The sequence below is a fragment of the Halichoeres trimaculatus genome, unplaced genomic scaffold, assembly GCF_033239565.1.
Source record: "Halichoeres trimaculatus isolate MK-OKI-2021-1 unplaced genomic scaffold, fHalTri1.1 fHalTri1_scaffold_23, whole genome shotgun sequence".
Taxonomy (NCBI): Eukaryota; Metazoa; Chordata; class Actinopteri; order Labriformes; family Labridae; genus Halichoeres; species Halichoeres trimaculatus.
Genome location: NW_027437201.1, coordinates 20,510,487 through 20,536,585, shown reverse-complemented (window position 1 = coordinate 20,536,585; position 26,099 = coordinate 20,510,487). Strand labels below are relative to the sequence as shown.

General features: G+C 42.2%; 2 protein-coding genes across 2 annotated transcripts in view; one reads left to right on the top strand and one right to left on the bottom strand.

The window, feature by feature from the left end:
- The first annotated feature begins 2,217 nt into the window (after positions 1-2,217).
- Positions 2,218-18,989, top strand: LOC141785233 (testicular acid phosphatase homolog). The gene is made up of 12 exons (XM_074663414.1): positions 2,218-2,504; positions 3,851-3,980; positions 4,949-5,044; positions 7,956-8,042; positions 8,874-9,029; positions 9,274-9,372; positions 12,743-12,838; positions 15,131-15,263; positions 15,532-15,614; positions 15,722-15,828; positions 18,329-18,510; positions 18,656-18,989. The coding sequence occupies exons 2-12, from the start codon at positions 3,891-3,893 to the stop codon at positions 18,763-18,765; spliced, it is 1,239 nt and encodes a 412-aa protein (XP_074519515.1). The 5' UTR covers positions 2,218-2,504; positions 3,851-3,890; the 3' UTR covers positions 18,766-18,989.
- LOC141785479 (myosin-binding protein C, fast-type-like) overlaps positions 18,957-26,099 on the bottom strand; it is a 39,179-nt gene continuing 32,036 nt past the window's right edge. Inside the window, exons 17-30 of the mRNA XM_074663809.1 lie at positions 25,887-25,993; positions 25,760-25,789; positions 25,520-25,662; positions 23,994-24,153; positions 23,811-23,915; positions 23,528-23,716; positions 23,288-23,422; positions 22,854-23,021; positions 22,578-22,666; positions 20,190-20,385; positions 19,966-20,105; positions 19,718-19,877; positions 19,496-19,632; positions 18,957-19,310 (exon numbers count right to left, since the gene is read on the bottom strand). Coding sequence (XP_074519910.1) covers positions 18,957-19,310; positions 19,496-19,632; positions 19,718-19,877; positions 19,966-20,105; positions 20,190-20,385; positions 22,578-22,666; positions 22,854-23,021; positions 23,288-23,422; positions 23,528-23,716; positions 23,811-23,915; positions 23,994-24,153; positions 25,520-25,662; positions 25,760-25,789; positions 25,887-25,993 — 2,113 coding nt within the window. The remainder of the gene's footprint in view (positions 19,311-19,495; positions 19,633-19,717; positions 19,878-19,965; positions 20,106-20,189; positions 20,386-22,577; positions 22,667-22,853; positions 23,022-23,287; positions 23,423-23,527; positions 23,717-23,810; positions 23,916-23,993; positions 24,154-25,519; positions 25,663-25,759; positions 25,790-25,886; positions 25,994-26,099) is intronic.

Below are 26,099 nucleotides of genomic sequence, written 5' to 3'. Positions count from 1 at the left end.
TTTGCATTTTTACAGAAATTATGTAAGCTGGGAAGGAATAAAGCTTGAAAGAATAAATGAAACAAAAGGCAGGTTTATCGTCACTCCCACAACAAGAAACAAGACTTATATGTACTATACTATACTATACCTCCCACAATCTTTATTGTTGTATCTCATTGTAACTAAAATCTTTTATGTATTTATTCTATTTTATTCTTTTCAATTTTTGTATTTTTATACGGACTCTAAGTGAGTAAAGTAATTCTATTCCATTCTATTTTATAACTTTATTGGCTGAATATTAAACATCCCGATCAGGGGACAGTTGCAAGGAGGAAAATAATATTCATGGATATTTTTGGAGCTTGAATACCTTAAAATTTAATACCTCTTAAAACCACAATTAAGACTTTTTAATACTTTTTAAGGGCCTTAATTTCCCCATGTTGATTTATCAACTTTTAATACTTTTAAGACCCCTCGGACACCCTGTAATTATTGTACGCCCACTTGTTTAATACTGCTAGTTGACACGGTTAGCAAAGCAGCTAACATTACGGTACGTGACGCTATTTTCATTATTGCGCATGCGTGTACCCTTGAGACATTCTGTGTCCTTCAGTTGGTTTTAAGGTTAAAATTTAATGTCTGTGCTCTCAGTCAACATATACCCACCCGGGTTTCACCTGTATACATGGATTTCACTCACCTTAGCTGTGTTGTTGTGGAGTTATCACCTTCCACCTCTCAAACTGCAGCACAATCGACCCGCCAGGCTTGAAAATACGCACATCTCTCCGTAAATTAAAGGCATCCATTCAGGTAGTGGTGTAAAGAGAGAAAAATCATGCTTTAGATACATGTTAGCAGCCTAGGTGGCTGTTTTCAGACGCTATCTTTGCCTTCCAGGCTTCCGTGCTGGTCACGTGACTGACAGTTGACCCAAACGGAAACAAAGCTTGATTGTGTTTTGTAACAAAAAAAAAAAGCCACATGCCAAACACAAAGAAGATGAATTGCTGGATGTCTTTCATGGTTGCTGTTAGTTTACTGTGTCGCGAGTTTCTTCTTCGTTTGATTTATTCGCGAGGTGCGCCGCTATGACGTCACGCTATTATGTAGCCGCGGCTAGCATCCAGCTTGCACACCGCCTACCGCGAGGGGGCACGGTTGGCTGTGGAGACCAACCCGTACCAAACCGGACTGCTTGGTGAAAATAGGGCTAAACTGTGAGTACAAAAGTCTGTAGGATTACTGCTAACTGAATTATTATCATTAGGCCGTTAAATCATTTTTCTTCTGCTTTATAATTACGACAAGTGTGTTTATTATGTGTTTTAATGACGTGTTTTGGGGTCAGTTTCCAAATGATAATGGATGTTAGTGGTGCAGGAATTAGCTGTATCAGGAAAAACATAGAATTTAGCTCACCACAACAAAAATAACAAATGACACCAGACCTTTTCACATTGTCACATTATTAAATTGATTGTAGAGAAAGAGATTACACTCCTCATTCTGCATCATGACTGTAATGAAATGATGAGAACATTCACATTACAGAAGCAAGCCACATCTGAATTCATTCCTATGTTTTATATAATACAACAGATCCTATCTCACCCTCATCAAACATGAGGTCCTGGCTGTATAGCTCCACATCCCCACACTCACTAATCCCATTGTATCCCACAAAAGCTGCTTTGATACTGGCAGATACTTACATGTGTGTCTAGTCAGGGAAAACACTGCAGGCCCTGTAATTTTGGGTCCAAACCCACGGCGGATGACATAGTAAGTTATAATGAGTGTTTGTGGCCCTGGGCCCGGTGTGTAAGTGCGTGTCTGTGTGTTTACGCATGTAGGAGTGCAATTTGTGAAGCCAGGTGGGTGCATCTTAACCCATTTCTTTGTCACAGTGTTGCTGAAAAGCTGGAGTGTCTGTATAATTGTATGACTGTGGCTGTCCACAGTGAAGGGACCGGCGTGTGTTTTTAAGTTCAGATCTGACTCAAACATGTCAGCTAAGAGGAGGGAGGGAGGGGGGATGTCAGTGCACAGCGGGGGAACTGGCACAGACAGTGGAGTGATTTGGGCTCCAGTCGAGGGTGAAGTAGATTGGGACCAGAAATCCCCAGGGAGAGAGACAGAGACACGAGGTCAGGTAGGAGGGCTATAAAAGCACTCCTTCCTTTAGAGCAACATGCACTTAATGTCAACCCGGGGACGGCTGCAGGTTTGGGATGAACACAGGTCTGCACAGACTGTCTGTCTGAGACTCCTTTAACTTGGGACTGCAGAGGGAAGATGTGCAAACAGCTGTGTTGAGGTAAGTGCAAATATTTATCCACATTATTGCTCATTTTTATGAAAAAGTCAACAGTTCTTCCTTATAGTGCATCATGTTAACAACTTCTGACACAATTACTTATTCTGCTGCATTTGTTTTGTTTTCCTGTATGCACAGCACTCTGCTTCTTCTCCCCTTCATTCCCTTGAATAAGAGGAACATGTGTGATGAGGTAAGTGCTAATTGTCTTTGAATTATGTTATGCACATGCTCCATTGTTGATTTATTTATCAATTAGACATTTAACTTAAAGGGTACATATCATGCTTGTTTCTCCTTTTCACTATGCCAGACTAGGATGCCTGTAAAGCATTTCTGCTCTCAGTACAAGTCATTTAGTTCCTTCATTGCCCCACAATAGCGTTCTCAATATCCTCATTTTAGGCCATTCTGAAGATCTCGTTGAAACGCTCCGTTTGGAGAATGACCTCCAGTAACCTCGCAACGTCACAGCCCTTTGTGCTCTGATTGGTCAGTTCTATCAGGAGTGGAGGGGGTAGAGCCAGGGGCAGTTTTTGCAGCATGGCAGTATTTACAAAATCGCCATATTGAATGGGGCAGACCGAGCGAGTTTGCTGTTTGCCAAAACTTCACCGTAAGGCATTGATAGCACTAATAAAATGGCAGAGTGTAGGATACGTCCTTTTGTATTGGACCCCGAGTCAGACCCGGACGGTTCTGCAGCTCAGGAGGAAGAAAATCCACCTCGACACAGATCATCTCAGGACGCTTCAGTGTGGTGAGTCAAAGCGGTACTGTAACATGTATAGTTTATATGTGGAAATATAGGCAGACTTCACCAATAAACTATTTCTGTAACAGGGCTCCATCCTGCTCCTTCACTTTTCTCTGTCTGTTTTATCCATCATGCTGAAAGTGTAGTCTAAAGATCGCCTCTACCGTCAGTTCGTCACTATGTTATTACCGCAGCATTATTGTGGTCCAGGTTCACAGTGCATGTCAGAACAAGCATGCAAATATCACAGTCTCACAAGTATTACCACGTCTGCTAAAACTACAGTGTTTTAACTGCTAATTCACCATGTAAAGCCGAGCTGCTCAGCAGAGCAGAGTCCCTGCATCCAGCGCTCAGTCAGTCGGCTCTTGGTGCGTGTATCCCTCGGTGGCGGTTGTGTGACTAACTAACATCACAGAGGAGGAGCTGCTTTATCAGATTACTCCAATAAAAAGAAAGGATCCTCGTGTCGTCACGAAGGTTGAAATCTCGCGGCCAACTGGCAATGACCTATTTTCAGAGGCATCAAATCTCGTTCTAGGATATCAGAAAAAAAACAATATCTAATTTTTTGAAAATTCAGGGGGTGTAAGGTCTTGTTTTCAAATTTATTATATTTTATGTAAGTATTTAATCAGGCATCAGCATGATATGTCCCCTTTAACGACAAAGTGGAAGTTTTTTGGAGAAGGGGACAAAACTTTCACATCACGTCATGATGCATTTTGTTTTCCACTTCCTCTCCAGCAGAAGTCACATTTTTGCTATTTCTGTTTTCACAGGAAAAATCTGTGAGGACATAGAGATCAACTTGTCAGAAAGATGTTGAAGTCCCAGAGAAGTCTGGCCTGTTTCCTCCTCCTCTGTTGCATCTGTTTGACCGAGTGTCGTGTGCTGAAATTCGTCGTTGCTGTAAGTCTTCCTCCTCTCCTTCCTGTGCTCATGTGACGTTTAACCTAAGCGCTGCATCCTCTTTAAAGCCGTCTCCCAGCGCTGAAATCTCAGGCTGAGATGTTTCTACGGCACTGACAGGGTTTATTTGTCAAACACTGGAGTTTTAGCATCATCCTGAAGCCACTCCACATCTCTAAAGAGTGACATTACTGTACATTGTTGCTGATTACACTGTATTTTTCTGCTCACTGAGCATTACTATATTTACACATTTATGTCACAAAGGATTACTCTGAGCCCAAACTCCAACGGTTTCCAGCATATCTCTCCCAGACACTGCGGCTTTGTTCATAAACCTCTTTGCATATCTTTCTTTTTACACCCCATAGTGCAGTGATGGAATGAAACAGGCAGTTTGAGGATTTTAGGAAAAGTCGCAGTGTTTCTCTTATCATGAGACCATTTGGTATAATTTTATTATTCCCCCTTCTTACTGTGAGCTGAAACCAGTGTGTTAGATGTAGTTTTATAGCTCTAACACACCTTCCAGTAGCTTTAAATATAGCTTCACTTCATGCTGGGTTGAGTTTATATAATTTTGTTTTGGATCTTAGTTTTTTTCAGTGGGCAGTGCAAAATAAGAGATCAAGCCACAGTCTGGTTGACCTGTCTTTGTGGGATCTCGTGGTATTACGGGAGTGAATCATGTGTGTCCATAATCCAGTTTGGTTAACCTGTGCGTCATATCACGACTCAGAGAGCCCTCGGGTTAATAACACGCCTGCATTTGTGTCTGATGTCATCGTCAAAATGACTCTTTTGTGTCTCAAACCAACACTGAACTGTCCGAGATCACAGCTTTCTATTCCTGGCTCGTGTGTCAGGCTGGATTTCTTTCTCCAAAGTACACGCTGTAATGGCTGTCACTCACAGCAGCGTGGCGTCCCAACTGAACCCATGTGATATAATGTGTTTTGACTTCTTAGGTGTTTCGACACGGAGATCGATCGCCGATTGAGTCATATCCCCGAGATCCTCATGGGGAGGAAGTGTGGGCTCAGGGATTCGGACAACTGACTGAGGTATGTGTGTGTTTCTATGTGTGTGTGGCATCATTATCATTTATTTTGCAGGATTTGACTGAACAAACAAAGAAAATCTGCTCAATATGGCCTGAAACCAATACCTCGAAAGTTTAAGCTTTATCCCAATACCCAATATACATCTCCATATGTTGATTTCTACAGTGGCTGGTAGTTGTCAGATGATTTGTGTAAGGTACAACACAAATGCAAAAGCCACCACGTTTATCTTCACCTAAAAAGTCCATAAAAATGTATTATTTAAAGTTATTTAAAGACAAAATGAGGTCTGAATTGTTTGTAACAAGTAAAAAAAATCTGCCAATGAAACAAGAAAAAAGTGACTTGTGTTAAGACATCATTCTAGTTTGTTTTAATAACTTGAAACAAGACATTTTTCCGGACGGCTTATATGAATGTGGCTCAAATGAAGTATAATAATATACAGATTCTGGGCCCAGAGAAACCCTTTTGTTCTTGTTGTGTTGACTGAAAAACTGAGCTGATTTAGTCAGTGTTATAGATGAGTCACCAAACTGCAAGCTAGCAGCTAGCAGTTGTTTAGCATCTCATTCACTTTTGGTGGTTCTTCCTGGACTGATGTCTGTGAAAGTTTGAAGTTGTTCCCGTCTCCTCCTGATCGGTCTTTGCCAAAAACTTTCACTTCTGTCGTTTGCAAATGTTGGAAAATCTTTGAAGGTCAAAGTCCTGGTGCCTCTTTTGGCATTCCTGAACAGACGACGCACATGTGCCAGCCTTTGTTAGAAACTGAATAAATTATACAAACTGCTGACCAGAAAAAAAAACTTTCACAGTCTTTATGAATAAATAAATCTGAGTCGTCCTCTCCATCTTCTGAGTCCAAATGCAGCCAGTCTGATCGAGTCAGTCATGAGTCCTGAAAGTCAAGACTGAAGTCTGAACTGGTTTAGATTTGTGGAACCAACCTTTGGACACTTGATCTAGTTTATGTTTGACATCCGTACAAACCTATCCCTGAGCCGCAAAATAAAAACAACACCAAAAAAACAGCTTGATATGTTGGAAATCATCTTTCCAACATAGAAAAAACAAAACAGAATACTCGTCAGTGAATAAGTGGGTAAACTTAATCAAGTATAACATCTTTCATAGAACAGAATGACAAAGTACTTTACAGGAACTGTGGAATGAGATCATGATAGTATGACACATTAGAAATGAAATCGTCAAACATTAGAAAAACAAAGAGCATAATCCAAATATTAATCTGAACGAGGAGAGTTAAAGGCCTGTTGAAATAATCATGTTTTTAGCAGCTGAAGGAATATTTACAGGAAGAGCATTCCCGAACGTACGAGCCACTGCTTCAAAAGCACAGTCACCTTTAGTCCTCACGCCGATATGCAATTCGCTTCTATCACAATTTTTATTAAGATTTTTATTTTACTTTTTAACACCAGACCATGTGAAAAAGTTAAATGATAGTGATTATGATGTCTACAGATTATATCAGGAGCCATATTTACCATAAAATGCACATCACATTAGTCAGAAAGAAACATTTCGCTCCCTGCTGGAGAAAAGTGGTAATTTTTTTCTAATCCAGTTTATAAACAAAGACTGAAATGAAGAATTTCAATTTGAATTAAAAAAAAAAAATTGACAAAGAACCCCGATTTTGATATTGTCAAAAAAAATCCCAATATATCCATTTTTTCAATATTTTCTCCCACCCCTATAAATGTCACATACAGCTGAATATCATCAGCATAACCTTGATAAGAGACACCTTTGAATTTGCTGATCATGTGACTCAAGGGTAGCAAATTCCAAGCAAATAAAATACATTTTTACTTAAAATAATACAAAAACACTTGATAAGATTTTGGTTTTCTGCAGTGTGATTTTAGAAAAAATATCTACCTTTAGAGCACAGTGGATACCACATGACGGCCGATAGCTGATATCTATGGATTTCAATATTGTTAAACAAAAAAACAACCTGAGATGATGTGTCGAGGTTGTTCAGAGAGAAAGAGCGGCGCAATCGTGAGAAAAGACGACCATGGAGAGGATCAAAGGATGTAGCGCCTGAGATAAACGTGATCAAAAAGTACGGTTTGTCTGTTTTTTGGATCAAAATCAGGAAGAGGGACTTAGAAGAAGAAAGTCCACTCTTCTTAGGGAGTTTTGATATTTACATTGTCAGAGAAAAACAAGATTATTTGGTTGAAAATGGTCGGCGGCTAATGAGTAAATATCGGCCGATACTAGTGATATATCGGCTGATATCAATATTGATGCTGATATCTCGTGCATTCCTGGTCCTTGTGTAAAAAAAAAATTGAATCTGGCTCAAATCAAGTATAATAAGACAATTTTTTACTTGAAATAAGACAAAAAACATGATAAGATTTTAGTTTTTTCAGTGCTGCCTCAGCTTCTCGATAAGGATACAGAGAGCATTCACCAACATCATAAATATGCTAAAAGTTTTTTTTATCAACAGCAACAATCAATCCATCTCTGTCCTGGCATGGGATAAGAATTGAAGAAGTTTCTCATGAAAAAAAAGAGGACTTGCAGATTAACTTCTCTAAAGTATAACCTTCAATCTTTTTCCTGTAGGTAAAAAAACAAGAATACCTTCACTGATGACCTGTTTAACATAAAAACACTTTCTAATAAACCAGAGTCCAGAGATGGGAGGAAAACTTGATGTAAACTTTTAATTAAACTCCACTTACTGTGACGTCGCTCTGCTCTGAGGCAGTTATCCACTTCACAGTGTTCATTTATTATTCCTGGCTTTACGAGGCCGTGTCCACAGGTTGTTTTATGTAAATAACCTGACCTTAAATCTGCCAAATCTTTAGCTAAAGGTCAGATGTGAGAAAAATTAACAGTGCGGCTGTAATTTTCCTTCCAGCTGGGCATGAAACAGCAGTTTGAGCTGGGCCGCTTCCTGAGGAGGCGCTACGGGAACTTCCTCAGCGAGGACTACGACAACAAAGAGGTGGGTGTGACGGCACGTGAGGAGAGTCACCTCGTGTTGTTAAGCCACTCTCTGTAATGACTGTAACGACATACATTAAGCTAACGAGCATGACTCATTTTGGTGCTACCCCTGCCATGGCCTGTTTAAAGCTGAACATGTGGGCTAATGTGGCCCCAGGGCTTCATGTACAGCACGGCGTGCAGCACGCGTGTGTGCCCCCAGGCTGCGTGCTCAGCATCCAGACAGCGCAAAGATATGATGAAGACTCTTCCTCCTTTCCTTCCTCCTTCTCCTTTAGCTCATGCTTCTTCCATCCATCTTCTCTTAAATAAAACGCAATTACCCCAAAATAACAACTCTCCTCACTACCTGTCAATGCTGATCTGTCGCCCAACTCTCCGTCAACTTATCCCCTACCTTTCCCAGCGCTGCCATGTCTGCTTTAATTTGACAAAAGGGAGAAAAAAGGAGAAAGCAGTCTCTGCATCACAGGAACATCCAACCTTATCAGCGTGATTTACTGTGTGCAAAAACCTGACACTGGGTGACAGAGAGATATAGACGAGCGAAGGCTGATGTCAGAAGAGATCACAGCGAGGAGGATCTTTTTCTTACCCCCTCCCTTCTTCGTCTATCTGTGTCTTTTTCTGACTCCCCCTCCTCTTCATGTTAAGGGAATACCTCGGTTGACTTGAGATAAATACAGTCAGCCTGTGATCCACTGTAGAGCGCTGGCTGCGTCTGGTTTCTATCTTTGTCAGGGTAAAAATAGAAAGAGGGATGCAGATCTGAAATCACCCGCTGCATGTTTCACCAATAAACCAATGTTTCCTCCACGTCTCCCAACAGATCTACATCCGGAGCACCGACTACGACCGCACTCTGATGAGCGCCCAGGCCTGCCTCGCCGGGATGTTCCCCCCTACCAGGCGACCTCCCCCCATCATGCCCCAGTTACTGTGGCGGCCTATTCCAGTGCACACCGTCCCCAGAGCCCAGGACAAGGTGTGCTGCAGAGCCACATAAATATTTCCTCTCCCACACAGCAGCTGAAGAGAAAGTTTTACAAGTTAACTCCAGTCCTCCTCTCTGCAGCCTCGTGTTTGTGTCGGTGAACTTGGCGTGCTCGCACTCCCTCCTGTTTTTAAAGTGTGAAATGAACATAGAATTGTGCCCAGAAGACTCGCAGCAAACAGGTTTTTTTTTTCCTTCACTGATGCTATGCTGTTGCTTTTTTTGGTTTTTGAAGCTGCTGAGGTCTCCAGGCAAAGACTGTCCGAGGTTCAGAGCTCTGATGACGGAGACCTTTGAGAGCCAGACGTACCAGAGGTTCCTCAGGGCCCACCAGGTGAGGAACTATGGGAGGCTCAAGTCCTCAAAGAACGTAATCAAAGCCTAAGCCCCGTTTCCACCTAGCGTTTCAGTCTGTTCGTTTCTGTATTGAACGCATTTTACAGTGTTTCCACCATAGACTGTTAAAAAAATGCTTGAAGTGAGGTCTCCACAAAAACTGCTCCCCCTGGTGGCTGGCTGCAGTGTAGGTCAAAAAATGCATCTCCCCAGTCATTCCAGATGGGCTGTGGTCAAACTTTCAAAAATTAATACACCTCGTAGAAATGTTTCTCAAGTGTGATTGTTGTGGTGATTTGAAGATATCATTTGGCTGTCTTGTATCCAAGTCCTCTTTTTTCTGAAAAGTTTCATTTGATTAGTTATAAGAGGTTAAAAAAGAGGCTTTACGTCACGTTTAGCGATGATTGACAGCTGCTGTTCCTGTGTATTTTTTTCAGGGATTGTAAGATATTTCAGGAGGTAGAGTCAAGAAATGATTAGACTCTCGAAAGAAAAAAATATATATACTTTTGTCACTTGCATCCACTCAGATTCTCCCAGAGAATCAGGGGAATTTGGGCTTCGAAACCGTACATTGGTAAATGGCAGAGCTACGCTGTCCACTCTATATACAGTCAATGGTTTCTCCTGATGAATCCAGTAACAGACGTAGGGGATTTATAGAAGATACAGCTCAAAACACCGCACACATGGTAGATGGACGGACAGACTCCCATTCCTCGGCTCAAACACACATCTTTATGGAGGATTTCAGTGATGTCATCATGCGTCTGTTTTTGCCAGCTCGTCACTATGGGAATAGTTTGGCTAGGGCCAAACTATCAGTGGTCACGCCATGAGATTTTCTGTTCCCCTATCAGGATGGAACGTTTTGGCAAATGTTTCATGTATTGTCTTGGCTTCGTGACCCTTTCCAAAAGCACGTTTTCCAAAGACAAGCCTGCTGCAGGTCTGGCTCCAGAACTCACCTCAGTTAAAATCTCACAAATATCATATGAAATGGATATTTATATGTTTGGCCTTTAAATTCGCCCTGACACAGATCCTCAAATACCCGAAACGAGCCGTCTCACTTTTTGGAACCCTTACGTGCAGGTGTCAGACTAAACACCGCAAAAACTGAAATCTTATCAAGTGTTTTTGTCTTATTTTGAGTAAAAATATGATATGAGCCACATTCAACTAATCGATCCAGAAAAATGTCTTATTTCAAGTTATTTAAAGACTAAAATGAGCTCTAAATTGACTTGTACAAGAATAATTTGCTGGAAAATTTGCTTAAAACTAGAATAATGTCTTGATAGAAGTAACTTTTCTCTTGTTTGTCTTGATTTTTTTTACTTGTTCCAAGTAACTCAGACTTCATTTTTGTCTTTAAATAACTTGAAACAAGACATTTTTCTGGACTGGTCAGGTAAATGTGGCTCATATTTAGTCTAAGAAGACATTTTCTACTTAAAATAAGACAAAAACACTTGAGAAGATTTCAGTTTTTTACAGCAAACTGATCCAACCCCCAGAAGATGGAGCTAGAAACACTGCAGTCAGTTGATTGGTGGAAAGAACGGTCACTTCCTGATTGACAGCGGCTGTATTTCTCCTGGCGGCACACAGCCTCCTTGATTGTGCAAAAAGCCACATGGAAATCACAAAGAAGACAAATTGCTGGATGTCTTCCATCATTGCTCTTTGTTTACTGTGTCGTGGTTTTCTTCTTCATTGGATTCATTAGCAGCGTTCACTGTGTCACACTGCTATAGCATCAAGCTAATATGTAACTGATGCAGCCATAGACGTATAAAATCAGAATGGATCTGATTGACACGCTTCCTGCTCCCACACCTCATCCCATTCTGCTTACCCCTCACTTTGTACATTAACAAACACTGCAAAAGCACATTTCTCTGCGGAGTGAAAGAAATGCTTCACAGTTGCTGGCGCCGCCGTGAACAGCACCTCCGGTGGACGTGTTAATTCTGCCGTAGACATCGTGTCCTCGCACTGATTTCTTTCTCAGGCACGGTGACTCCGGTGCCTGGAAAAAGCTGCACAGTGCAATTTCTCTCACATTCTCTGAGATGCTAATTAACACTCGGATTGAATTAGATTAAGAATTACAATGAAAACCTTTTAATTAAACCAACTCCCATGTGCTGCCTATTAAGGTGGAGTTGGAGATGAGCAGCAGGCCTCCTGCTTTGATTTTTAACACCCTCTGCTGGAGGCACATCACCTGCAAGTCACACAGGAGGATGAAACAGAGCCTTTGTTTTTTCCTCTTATAATTTCACCAACACCATCACAAAGTTACTTTATTAAGACATTATTCTAGTTTCAAGTCAACTTTTCTTGCTCCATTTGCAGATTTTTTTTACTTGTTACAAGCAATTCAGACCTATTTTTGTCTTTAAATAACTTTAAACAAGACATTTTTCTGGACTGCTCAGGTGAATGTGGCTCATATTAAGTCTAAAAAGACATTTTTAACTGAAAATAAGACAAAAACACTCGATTCAGGTTTAAGTTTTTGCAGTGCAGACCCAAACATACCCGTGTAAAGATGTTTAGTGATATCAGTATGTTTAAAAAGAAAAGGAGAGATCAGATTTACTAGGTTTTCTTTTCATCACCTGTTTAACTTCATGAATTATATTTTTTCACAACATCTGGAGGTTTTGTGCTGCAGCACTGTGGTTCTGAGAACCCTGAATAAGTAAGCAGCTGAATGTTTTTCCAGGTATTATGAGCTCTGTTTCCAAAACACAATGACTTAAAAAAAAAAAAAACTGCAGAGCAAGTTGCATGTGTGAAAAACATGAAAATAATGTGTTTCTCCAGAGTTTCCCAGCACCGAGAGCTCAGTCTTTAGATACATCTAATTTATGTTCAAAGTCACAGAATGATCAAGTTCTCAGGTTGTTTTGTTTTCTGAACGCTGCTTGCCTCAGAAACGATTCAAGTGCTCATAAACCAGCCCTGCACCAAACAGTTTCTGTCTCTGTCCGACCGATGCTCCGGCGCAGGAAGTCTGCGTTGAGCTCGGGTCACTTGTTCGGTTTCAGATATTTATGAATTGCAAGCAGTAAAATATGGATAAAAATATTTTTTGCACAATTTCCCTCTTCCAGACCTGTTAAATATCTTACAACCCTCTTGATTTAAATATTTATACCACGATCCAGCTTAGGAACCACAGCTTTGCAGAGGAAAGTCAGCGAAAAGAGAAAGAGCTATTTCCAAATGTCACTGGGAAACTTTTTTGTGTATAACGTCAAATCTATTTATCACATGCTTAATGAAAGTGAATTTTGGTAACTTTTTGTACTTTATTGACCATTTTATCTCATTTTTTCTTTGTTTGGCAGCACTTTGTGGAGGGGCTGTCAAATCACACCGGCTACCCCGTCTCCAAACTGGTTGGCAAAAAGATATGGAGGGTCTACGACACACTCACCTGTCAGGTATCAGCAGAACATAAGCTTCATGATACAAAGACAATGTTTAGTTTGATCCAGGGGCGGAGCCAGGATTTCACTTTTGGGGGGCCTGTGAGGAGTCTCCCTTCTGGATATCTGCCTGATCCTAGTCCACACTTTAAAATGAGATTTCCTACCTTCAACTGCTCTCCATGTTCTGCTCCGCCTCAACTTTCCTTTATTATAGGCAGTAAGAGCAGCAACATTAACCACTGTTCAATGAAAGATAAAAAAATACAGTCCTTCCCAAAATCATTCAACAGGCTCAAAGATCGCCACACTCAGCTTATTTTATAAAGACAGGGCGTCTAATTATAACAAAATGATCATAAAATGATGAAATTTTACAAAATTTCCTCTTGTACTGTTTTTTGTTTGTTTTAATCAGTGCTGTCAGGTGATTAAAAAAAATCTAATTAATTACAGGATTTGTAATTAATTTATCGAATTAATCACATTTTAATCTCATATCTGCTTAAGGTCTCCAAATAAGGAATCTGAATTCTAGGACATCACAAAACTGTAATGTATGACTAATAAAATGAAAACATAAAGAGGAGATTTATAAATCCACATTTTTTCAACTGGCCGTTATTAAAGTTTCCATGTTCGCTGCCATGAACATCTATAGACGTTAATTCAATTGCAACTGTTGATTGCAACTGCGTTTATAGAAGTAAATTATGTTTTTCAGCAGAAGGAGGCGGGGTCTGATGGAGCTTGTCAATCAAAATCCTGCTCGTAAACTACTGTGGGTGAGAGCGGTGCACACTTTGGATGAGAGCTCAGCATGGATATGAGGAGAAGATGTGAGATGACAGAGACATAGAGAGATTATAGACTGTAAATAAAAATGGACCATCTTGCTCGGCTTGAAGTGAGGCCGCCACAAAAACTGCTCCCCCTGGTGGCTGGCTGCAGTATAGGCCATAAAATCTATCTCCCCAGTCATTCCAGATGGGCTGTGGTCAAACTTTAAAAAATTAATACACCTCGTAGAAACATTTCCCACGTCTGATTGTTGTGGTGATTTGAAGATATCATTTGGCTGTCTTGTATTCAAGTCCTCTTTTTTCTTAAAAGTTTAGTTTTCATTAGTTATACGAGGTTAAAAACAAGGTTTTACGTCACGGGTAGCGATGATTGACAGCTGCTGTTCTCGTGTATTTTTTTCTGGGATTGTAAAATATGTCGGGAGGTAGAGCCACTCTATATACAGTCTATGGGCGGAGCTTGTCAATCAAAATCCTGCTCATAAACTACTGTGGGTGAGAGCGGTGCGCTCTTTGGATGAGAGCTCAGCATGGATATGAGGAGAAGATGTGAGACGACAGAGACATAGCGAGACGCTGCATGTCAGAAAAGTTTGGCCAGCTCATGCTCCAACCCCAACTGAGGATGTGTCGCGGTAGTTCAGAGAGAAAGAGCGGCGCGATCGTTAAAAAAGACGACAGAGATCATGGAGAGGATTAAAGGATGAAGTGCTCAAGATGAATGCGATATAAAAAAAAGTACGTTTTGTCTGTTATTTGGATCAAAAACAGGAAGAGAAACATAAAAGAAGAGAATCTACTCCTCTTAGGTAGTTTTGTGTTTACATAGTCATAGAAAACAATAGTATTTGGGCCTTGAAAGATCTTTCAAGATGCTCTGAAAATGGCTGACAGTGAATTTTTTCGTTGATATTGAGTTTATTTTTATGACACATTAATTTGTAGTGTGATTAATTTACGCATTAGAGTGACAGCCCTAGTTGTATTTTTATTTATTTATTTTCTTAAGGAAAGTTTAGGGTGGGCCTGGGACTGTTGGGCCCCCCCATAACACTGCCCCTGGTTGGATCAAATCCCCACACAGGGCAGCTGAATGCCCTTCTGTTTTACAAACTTTCCTCAGTTTTTAGAAGTCAAATCAGAAAACTAAGAAACCGATACAAACAGGAAAACAGTGAAAGTCAAACAGGAAAAGAGGATGAGCAGAGAAACCAGGAGAAGGTCCCGGAGCGCTGAGAGAGCGCTCCTTTACAGCCGGACGCAGGCAGAACAACATATTGAAATGATAATTACAGCCGCGTGATTCAGGTGGATTCTAGGCCAGGTTGAATGTGCTCATTCACACTTACAAAACGAGCATCTGTTATCTTCACACCGCCTCTAAAAATAGAAACGGGATAATAGAGACGATGGGCCACGCCGTTTAAACCCCTATTGTTGTGATACGTGTGCGCTGTAATTACCAGCCTGTTGCTGTGTAATAAATGTTATTTCCTTCGTGCAGAGGATCCATAACCTGACTCTCCCACGCTGGGTCACCCAAGACGTTCTGGACACCCTGAAGCGAGTGGCATCGTTCGAGGTCATGTACAGCATCCTCAGTCACAGGCGCAAAGAGAAGGCCCGGCTCTCTGGAGGTGAGGATCCACATTAGAGGCCATTAATTTGAAAGCAGTGTTGTGAGAAAAATATCAGAGGGAGGAAGGAGCAGAGCATCCGTCCGACGCTGAGACTGCTGGCTTTGTTTATGTGAGGTCGGGTTTCTCTAAGCATATTAGCACATACGAGCTAATGGGACTGAGATGATTACGGCGCCGAGACAAGACGCTCAATAAGGTCAGAAGGACTCTGCTGGTGTGGGAAAATTTCATTTGCACTGTTGACACTGATGTGTTAATTCGCCAGGAGTGCTACTGAACGCCATCCTGAGGAATTTCTCCAGAGCCGTGGAGCAAGGGAGTCCTCTGAAATTCATTATGTACTCAGCTGTAAGTTCAAAACGTTCAAAATCCATCAGAGAAACGGCCGCTCTGCTGCTCTGCAGCTCCTCGCCTGCTTGTTTGTGAAGCGCTGTGATGTTTGTGTCTCGTTACAGCACGACTCTACACTCATCACCCTCCAGGCGGCTCTGGACGTGTACAACGGCATCCTTCCTCCGTACGCCGCCTGTCAGCTCTTTGAGTTCTACCAGGAGTATGATGGGTAATGACGTCCTGCCATCTCCAAGTCATGCACTGTCCCTCTCCATATTTAATGACATTATGTAGGTCAGAGGGCCGAATCACAGCTCGGCTTAAACGCTGCAAAAAACTGAAATCTTATCAAGTGTTTTTGTCTTATCTTCAGCAGAAAATGTCTTTTTATACTCAATATGAGCCACATTCACCTGAGCAGTCCAGAAAAATGTCTTATTTCAAGTTATTTAAAGACAAAAATCTGCAAATGGATGGAAAAAAAGTTACATTAATCTAGTTTTAAGCAGTTAGAGCGATCCAGACCTCATTCTGTTAAATAAAACAGAAATTAACTTGAAACAAATAAAATAACTTGAAACAAGACACTTTTCTAGACTAATCAGGTAAATGTGGCTCATATCAAATATAACAAGACAATCTTTACTTAAAATAAGACAAAAACACTTGATAAGATTTCATTTCTTGAAGTGTACCCCACACCAACATTCATCCAGGATGTTTCTATTTTCTTATTTTCTTTCAGAAAAGCAGGAAACATCTGAATGAGCTGATGATAACAGTGTGGACTTAAGTGTTTTTACTTCTACATAACCCTAAAAAAGAAATATGTTTGCATATAATTTGTCTTTCAGCACTCACACTGCAAAAAACTGAAATCTTATCAAGTGTTTTTGTCTTTTTTTTTTTAAGGAAAAATTGTCTTATTATACTCGATATGAGCCACTTTCAATTCATCAATCCAGAAAAATATCTTCTTTCAAGTTATCAGAGTACAAAAATGAGGTTTGAATCGCTTGTAACCAGTAAAAAAATCTGCGAATGGAACAAGAAAAAATTGCTTGAAAATTTCCTTGAGACTAGAACAATGTCTTAATACAAGTAACTTTTTCTCTTGTTCCATTGGCAGATTTTTTTTTACTGGTTAGGAGCAATTCAGACCTCATTTTGTCCTTAAATAACTTTAACAACACATTTTTCTGGATTGGTCATGTGAATTTGGCTCATATTGAGTCTTAAAAGGAATTTTCTACTGAAAATAACACAAAAACACTTGATAAGATTTCAGTTTTTGCAGTGCATGCTCTCTTTACGTTTACATTACTGCAAATTAACTGGTTTATTCGGCATGTTATATCAAAATGTTTACCAGCACACAACCAATAAAATCGCCTGTGTTGTTCACTGACCTCGTGTAAAACTGAGGTCAATAAACCTTGGACCCACCGCCTCCGAACGTGACTACATGAACACACCCACTAGCCCTGCATCCACCTGTAGCATCACGTTTCTATGTGGAAAAGACTCCAGAGCCGTGCACCTGACTTAGTATGTTAGCACAAGCTAATCACAGGTATTTGACACAAACCTGGTTAGCAGAAAGCTAACTTGTGTCGCTCTCCAAGTTCCTGAAAGCGTGTGAAAGTCGAGCCAAGCTTCACCCTCGTTTAGGAAAAAGCTTCATCTGCTATCGTAGCTGCTCTGATTAGCTTCTTCCACTCGCTAATCAACACGCAAAGACACTTGTGCGCACTGGGATTGGTTGATGTAACCATGCCTACTCACCGGCCAGAGTAACTCAACACAATTAAAACATCAACATCAAGGTATAGGAGGGGGTTGAGGCTGACACAGACACTAGCCACGGTTACATGAGGAGTTTTTCGTCTTTCCAAATGACTTTTCCAAAAACAATAGTATACATGGAAAGGAATATTCCAATCTCTGGCCTACATGCGCCGCTAAAACCAAACAGAATAGTCAATGGGGCATGCGCAGAAAAACGTCAACATCACGAGATTTATCAAAGATGGAGGACGACAGTTTGTTTATCACGGTGTTGCAATACTCCGTATTGCGAGTTTTTCGTCCGTCCAGTCCTGAAATTATGTTCATTTCTTTCAAAGTTCGCCGCCATTTTTAAAGTTGAGGAACGTCTCTAGTTGCGTCTTACGTCACATCTGAGCATGCGCTGAAAGAAGGTACCCTGACAACTTTGGTTTGGGGAAAGGAATATTCCACCCCTGTCAAACCGATTAAATGTCCGTTCTGATTGGCACTTTTCTTTCAGAATGAGGTGTATACAAAGGTTACATTCTTGCCGTTTGAGCAAATAAACCGAATGCAAGCGGAATATTTGGGTCCATGTAAACGTGGCTACTGACACACATGTATAGAGGCCTATTGGAGACGACTGAGCAGAATTATTCCCGTAAAAGTTGAGGATTTATTTCTTGGGACAATCCTGCGAAGTCTACCTTTAAGTTTCTTTGTTGCCGTCTCTAACCTGGGCTGTGGAATTAGCATTAGCAATCTTGGTTGATTTTAACAAGCAGAAGCAAAACTAATGTTCGTCAAAGTTGAAAACCATTGTCGAGAGGTTTCGACCAATCAGAGCTGAGGGTAAACAGTCATGGGTTTTTCTTGTGCAGAAGTTTATTGTTTGTCATCACTTTACATTTAATCCTTTAAAAAACACATTTAGTGACTGTTTTCCCATAATTCTTCAGCTCGTATTCTCTGGAGCTGCATTACCGAAACGACTCTTGGTACGACCCCCACCCGATCCCCATCCCAGGCTGCGACGGGTTGAACCCCTGCCCTTTGACCCTGTTTAAGGAGCTGGTCCAGGACGTGCTGGCTGAGGACTGGGAAGCTGAGTGTGGCTTTCAGAGGAGGTGGTCCAGCACAGGTCAGGGTTTTCACTGTTTGTGTGTTCACTTTCTGGAGGCACACCACACACACACACACGCCAACACACTGTCTGACTTAAAACTATCATAGCTTTTGGAAACCTTCCCAGTGCTCCACCTAACCAGGACCGTTGTCCCCTGCAGGTGTTGTGACAGCTCTGGCAGTGGCCGTGGGTCTCCTGGCAGTGGCGCTGTTGTTCAGCGTAGGAGTGGCAGTCCGCAGGAGGCGGGGACGGTACTCCAGGGAGGTGTAGCGCTGCCTGCTGCCACGTGTGTCAAAATACAGACTTCAGAGCTGCTTTGAAACCAGCGATAAAGTGCCTGTTTTTATATTTCTGATCCTGTGAGGAGGCGATTTAAACTTTAACACTGAGAATTTTGTAAATGAAGTGTGAGACGACACAATTTCTCATGGGCAGGCAAAACTAAACTTTATTGAATCCACTCATGACAGTGTGTGCTCTACATGTTCACGGTTTGGCTCGTGTCGTTTCACATCTTGGGTTTCCTCACTTCTTGTCAGCGTCTGTATAAACTGTGAGAGAAGGAGAAACAGATGATTGTCAGCATCATCATTTGGAAACGAAACTCTGAAACCACCTACTTTCTTACCTCTAACGTCCAGCTTACACTCCACCTCGTCCTGGCCCAGCTCGTTGACGGCCAGGCAGGAGTATTTGCCTCCATCGAAGGTGCTCGGCTTGCGAATGTTGAGCGTGAGCACTCCCTGGTTGTTCTGCATCAAGAATTTAGGATCCTCACCGATGATCATCTTGTTCTTCATCCATATGATCTTTGGCTGTGAAATGTTTAAAAAAAAAAAGCAATAAATCCATTTCTGATTTTTCACTGCCGTGCTGTGCTGTAATCTTTTCACACAACGCCATAAAAACAGCTAACCCTTAGATTTCCCTGTGACCAGAGGCGCTATCAGCCTCCTCCAGTGAATCACACCCCACAAGCTGCTTTCACATGCATGTTTACCCGGGGGAAGCCCTTGACGGCGCAGCTGATGGCGGTGCTGTAACCCGCCACGACGGATCTATCAACCAGGGGCTGGGTGAACTTAGGCATACAGGCCACGTCCTTCTCCTGGTAGGGTTTCCGTTTGATCTCCAGGCCTGAGTAGAGCAGAGAAAGTCAGTCCAGCTTCCAGAGACGTGGCACATTTCTAACTGCGCTGAACGTTAACACACTCTGTCGCACCTGTCTTGGCGATGACGGCCGTGTTCTTGCTGAAGCGCGGCTCCTCGCTCAAGCCGCAGAGGTTCTCGCTGTACACGCGGAACATGTACTCGTTGCCCATGATCAGATCCGACGCCGTGCAGTTTGTCCGTCTGTTGTGCTCGTAAACGGTGTACCATTCCTGGAGAGAGATGCACAGAAAAGGTGACGGGAGCAGAACCACAGAGGGCTCAAACTTAGCACTCAGGATGAGCTAAATGTGGCGTCACCTTCGTCTTCATGTCCGCCTTCTGGATCGTGTACCCAGAAATCTCACAGTTCCCATCATCCCTCGGGGGCTCCCACTCCAGAGCTGCGTTAAAGCCCCAGACGTCTGTCACTCTCAAATTCAGAGGAGGTCCGGGTTTTTCTGAAAGGGAAGAGTTTTAAAAGAGTTTAGGGAAGAGTTTCTATCCTTTCTGACAGGAAGCAGGATTCTTTCGCGAGCGTTCACCGATGATCCTGATGTTGATGGTGGCTCTGTCCTCCATGTTCTCAATCTGTAGCACCAGCTCGTACGTTCCAGAGTGTTCTCTCTCGGCTGAGCGGATGAAGAGGATGCTGTCGACGTTCGAGTTGCGCACGTTGACCATCTTGGGGTCGATGGGTTGTCCGTCCTTGTACCAGGTTGCGACGGGGCGAGGCTTACCCTGTGGGACGCAGATGATGCATGGGTCAGGACAGAGAAATCTGGAGGCAATAACTTTAGGAAAGATCTGACATTTACAACTCCAGGATGATTGATGGCACAGAATAAAAACCTTCCTTTGTTACAGATCTTACACTGAGACGGCACACACCGTGTATGTTGGAGGCTCTGATCATAAAAAGTTTCTAACTCAATATGAGTCTTAAAAAGGGCACTCCTCTGAGGGATGATTATGTAAGAGGAAAAAAAACTGGTTTCCTTTTTGAAAGAATCCTCAGATAGATACACTTGCAAACTTACGATGAGTATTAAAAAGAAATTAAACATCCATACAGAAATTCAGAAATATTGTCTTATTTTATTCAACGCAGCTCCCTCTAGAGCTGTAAAAAGCCTTAATACGCGTTTTCACATATGCAACTTTAATCTCTAACATCTTTATACACACTTGATGTGTAGAACTGGTGGAGTTCCCCTTATTAAAAATATAACACCTTTATTAGTTTCTTAAATCCCAAAAGGTTCCTCACAGCCTCTGCAGATGTTGAAAATAACCTCACAGTTTGAATTTCCTAATCCTGATGTAGATGTGTACAATTTCCCCCTGATTACTAGGGCCTGAACCCGAACCTGGGAAAAGGCCCTCTTCAAACCCAGCCACAAAATTAAGTCATTAAGAAAAATTTATGAATTCATTGTTTTGCTCTAGTGTGCCCCCTAGTGGCTTAAAACTGCAGCCCTTCCAAAAAAAGTCTCTTACGACCATAGTGAATTCCAAACAGGAAGTTTGGAAATTTGGGTTTAACATTGCACTTTGACGATTCATAGGGAGCATTTCTGAATTTACTACTTCTAGGTTTTTCATCGGATCAATGTAAAACTTGGCATGCATGTACCACACACACTGATGAATAAAAGTTATGAAACGATTTTTTGTATCTCAGTGGGCGTGGCCACAACTGGACGCCAAAGTTGATTATTTTTTCATAAAAATGTAAACTTTTATAACTCTCTCCTACAATGTTGAATTGGGACTAAACACACACTCACAAACATGTTGAATGTCTCAGCCTCAGAAAATCTATAAGTTTCTTTTCTGATAAAAGTACAGCGCCCCCTGCTGTGAACAGGATGTCATAATCTTCTTAAAGGGTGTGTCTATGGCCCCGCCTCAAACTCTGATATCTTTTCATGAACCAGGAAGTTATTGTAACTTCATCATCAAAGGTCCAATCTGCTTCAAATTTCACACACACCATAAAGGTCCATCTCCCAACACATGTTGAAGCTCTACAACTAAAACACTTTTCTAAGTTTCATGGCCCTCAAATCCCAAAATATTTCTCACAGCCCCTGCAGGGGCTAGAAAAAGTCTCGTACGACCAAAGTGAATTCTGAACGAGGGTTTGGAAATTTAGGTTTAACATTGCATTTTGACGATTCAAAGGGATCGTTTTTGAAATAACTACTTCTAGATTTTTCACCAGATCAGCTTAAAAATTGGCATGTATGTACTACACATATTGATAATTAGAAGTTATGAAAGGATTTTTTGTATCTCAGTGGGCGTGGCCACAAATGGCCGCCAAAGTTGACATTTTTTTCATCAAAATGTAAGCCTGAACAGTTCTCTTCTTCAATGTTGAAACAGGACCAAAACACACACGTTGATTGTCTCAGCCTCAGTGCCTATATGCTTCTTTGATTAAAGGGTGTGTCTATGGCCCCGCCTCAAACTCTGATAACTTTTCATGAACCAGGAAGTTATTGTGACTTCTTCATCAGAGGTCCAATCTGCTTCAAATTTTTCAAATCTCCCAACACATGCTGAAACTCAAAACTCTACTACTGAAATAGCACCACCTGTCTCTAACATACATTCTCCAAACTGTTCCACATATGATCACACTCCTACTGTGGATACATATTCACATATTTATTTTTTGAAGATAGGAAAAGCCCCACCTATTGGACACCCATGGTATTAACAATCAAAAACGCCTTCAACTATGCTTCAAATTATCCACATTTAATGATCTCTCATTCCTGTTACTGTGAACTCTACTGAACAGCACTCTGTTTGAAATTACCCATGTATGATGGTGTAGGGGCCAGACCTCGTCTACCTGCATTATCCTATTTTGTTTATAATTCATATTTCAAATAAAAATCCAGCACAGAGGTTGTTCTGACCTGGAAGGGGATGACCAGGTTGATCTTCTCTCCTACTTTCCTGATGTACTTTGTCCTCAGCTCACGAGGAAGACGGATCTTAGGATGCTCTGAAGCAGGAAAACAAATCTAATTAAAGCTCAGTGCATCATGCTACAACAGCATTTGTCATCTCTTTAAATAAAAAAAGAACACATCTCTGTCAGGTTAAACTCCACAGCCGGTTACGGTACATCCTCCGTGAAACATGCATCCTCCTCCACTCGTGGGTTCACGCCCGAGCCCTGAGTGACTCACCCGTGATCTCCCTGATGGTGACAGGCTGAGCCATCAGAGCAGGAGGACTGCGACCGGCGATGTTTACAGCCACCACCCTAAAGTTGATCTTCTCTCCCACGGGGAGGCCGCGCACCACGAATCCCTGCCTCTCACACAGCTCCTGGTTCGCCGCCACCCACTCAGTGTCTGCCATAAAAGAGAATTACATGCTGTAAATCGCAGCCAGTAGGATTTCAATTAGTTGTTATGTTTCTAAACTTTCATTACACATATTCATTGTGATTGTAAATTATCTGTTTTATACTTTAATTCTCTTATTAAATTTATGAGAGCTGCAGACGTTTTTTGAACCAATTAACTCCAGCTGTTAAATAAACGTCTTAAAGCTGTAATTTAAAACGGGAATGTTGTTAAATCGTCCGTGAATGTTGGGATTATTATTTCCTTATCACCTCCTTCCTTGCAGTATTCAATAACGTAGCCGTCCAGGCCTCCGGCGCCGATCTTCTCCGGAGCGAGCCACTTCAGGCTGCATGTGCTGTCTGTCACATCGTGCACCGTCAAACGCGTCGGCTCGCTGGTCGGGGCTGAGGGTGACAGAGAGAGACACGGGGAATAAAACGGGGCGACTCGAGATGAGTGATGCACACAGAGAGGAGGGAAGATGGAGCAGCGCTGGTTATGATACGAACCAATGGGCATGAAGGGTTTGGAGTTGAGGCTGGGCTGAGACAAGCCGATGCTGTTGACGGCGAACACCCTCATCTCATACAGGATGCCTTCAATCATCCTCTTAGCCTCGTACGTAGTGGAGTCGTAGACGTCAAAGTTGAGTTTAGTCCATCTGGAGGAGCCTTTCTTCTTCCTCTCCATGAGGTAACCTGAGGGAGAAGAGTGACAGCGTGGAAATTAAAGTCATATCCTGCATGTCAGGGCCATTAAAAATGAAAAGGTTGTGTCAAATTCATCTGTTGCCTTTGAGCGGTGCACCGCCGTCAAACTTGGGAGGCTCCCAGACGATGGTGGCGGTGTCCTCTCCGACTGATACGCATTTGACGTTCTCAGGAGGGTCGGGCACGTCTGAAAAAGATCACAACGTACATCAGAGAGGTTCATAACGCTCTGAACAGAAACACCTTCTGCTTGATTGTTACTCACCAACGATCTTGATGAACAGCACAGCCTTGTCTTCTCCTGCAGGGTTGGTGACGACGATGGTGTAGTTTCCCTCGTCTTCCCTCTCTGCCCCCTCAATGACGAAGCAGCTCAGGTCTTTCCTGGACTCCACCCTGACGCGGCCCTCAGCCTCCGTGATCACCTGGAAAGATCACAGGATAGAGCAGGCATGCAGGAGTGTTTTCATTTACCTCGAGTCAGTCAACAGCGCCACCTTCTGGCCTGGAGTCTCTCACACACTGTCTTAAAGATGTGACTTTTAACCAGGTGAGTGTTTGTTATGGAACAAATTTTCCTTGTTCAAGTCAAATTTTTACCGGATACAACGTGATGAGGTAAGGTGTTTATCAGTACAGATACGTAGTGCTACAGTTTGAAACATGACAACAAGCTAACGTTGTAGTTGCCTGCCATATGTAGTGCTATCGGCAGCCTGGTGCTGTGAGATGTGTCTGTAATGTATAACGTTTGTAAATCCTGCAGAATAACTGCTGCATGTAGGTTGGAATGGACATTAGCACAAACAGTTTAGCCCTTTTAGCCTTTAGCTCGTGCTCTATCACTCTCCTGTTTATCTTTCTTCTGCTCCTCTGTCCTTTTTCTGTCTGACAGTTAGGCTCCAGTGTCCACCATCACTACAAAACTAATCAAAGAAATCAAAAAGAAATCGAAACTTCATCAGCTGGTGTGGTGTTGTCATAGAGACTTGGGCTGTATTCAGACCAGAAAAGTCCTTTGGTCCACTTGTTTGGTCCGGACCAAAAGCGGACTTTATTTTTTTCATTTGGTGCGGTTCGTATTCAGATTGTACTTTTTGCAAGTGGACTATATTTTGTAAACACATCCAGGTGTCTGAAGATCAGTTTTCTCATTGGACAGCACTGACAAAGGGCGGCACACAGAGTACAGACCCAGAAATGGAGGTAAACGTGTGTTTGTGCTCTTATTAGAGCTGCTAAATCATTTTCAGTTTCAAGAGCAGCTCCTTCAAAACAGGCTTAACAACACCGTTTACAATTTTGGAACAGCGAAGACGAATGATCGCAGCAAGGAGGTGCTATGCTCTGCGTGTCCTGACCCACAACATGCTAGCAACAGCGTGGCTAAACAGAAGATGGAGGATCAGGTATGAACCAAAGACGGTTAGGTTACGGTGGCTTTATAGGCCCAAAAGGCGCATGTATCCCGTAGTTAGTTTGGATGGACCTTGGTTTGTATTCAGACCTGCACCAGAGAACCACAAACCGCACCAGAGTTCGTTTGGAAGCGGACCGAGACCACCTCAAAAAGTGGGTCTGGGTCCAGTTGTTTGGTCTGCACCAGGATTCGTTTGTGTCTATTCACACCTGCATGAAAAGTCCGCACCAGCGTGGGAAACGAACCCTGGTCCATTTAAAGTGAACCAAACAGTCCAGGTCTGAATACCACCTTGGATGAGCCAATCAATCTTGATAATCTCATTTTAAAGTGTGGATTAGGATCAGGCACACATCTAGAGAGACCCGTACCTGGTCTCCTCTGGACCAAACCACAGTGGGCGCTGGCTCTCCTGTGATCTCCACATCCAGACGCAGCTTGTTTCCAGCCACCACAATGATGGTATTCTGGGACACCATGTTTCCAGAAGTGTCCAGGTGGATCTTTGGGGGATCTAGAAAAGACAGAGCATTCAGGAATTCATTAAGGATGTGGAATATATGAAAGATTGATGAAATATTTGGAAAATGAGCTGATTTGTTGCTTCCTACCCTGTCTTGGCACATAGTCGATCTTGATTTCTGTTTTGGGACACAAAGAGAGTTGACAATGTTACACAGGCTGCTCATGATTAATGCATGAACGATGGCATCCTTGTAATCATTCTGTCTTTCTCACCCAAGAAGTTGAGTTTGGCAGAAAGTGACAGCGCGTATCCGTCAGGAACAAACGTGTAGTCCCCAGCATCCTCGGGCTTCACATCGTCAATAACCAGCTTATGGATCCTGAAACAAGCAGCAGAGAGGAAGTGATGCAGGGGAGGCGTCTGTCTCATGAATTAGAAATAATGACTTACAGAGAGCGTTTGATCCTCAGTCATCACAAATATCT

Excerpts from the sequence above, each read along its gene's own strand:
- LOC141785233 (XM_074663414.1), top strand. The coding sequence starts at position 3,891 with ATGTTGAAGTCCCAGAGAAGTCTGGCCTGTTTCCTCCTCCTCTGTTGC. Across the intron at positions 8,043-8,873 it reads AGGACTACGACAACAAAGAG|ATCTACATCCGGAGCACCGA; the intron begins GTGGGTGTGACG and ends GTCTCCCAACAG. Across the intron at positions 18,511-18,655 it reads GAGGAGGTGGTCCAGCACAG|GTGTTGTGACAGCTCTGGCA; the intron begins GTCAGGGTTTTC and ends TGTCCCCTGCAG.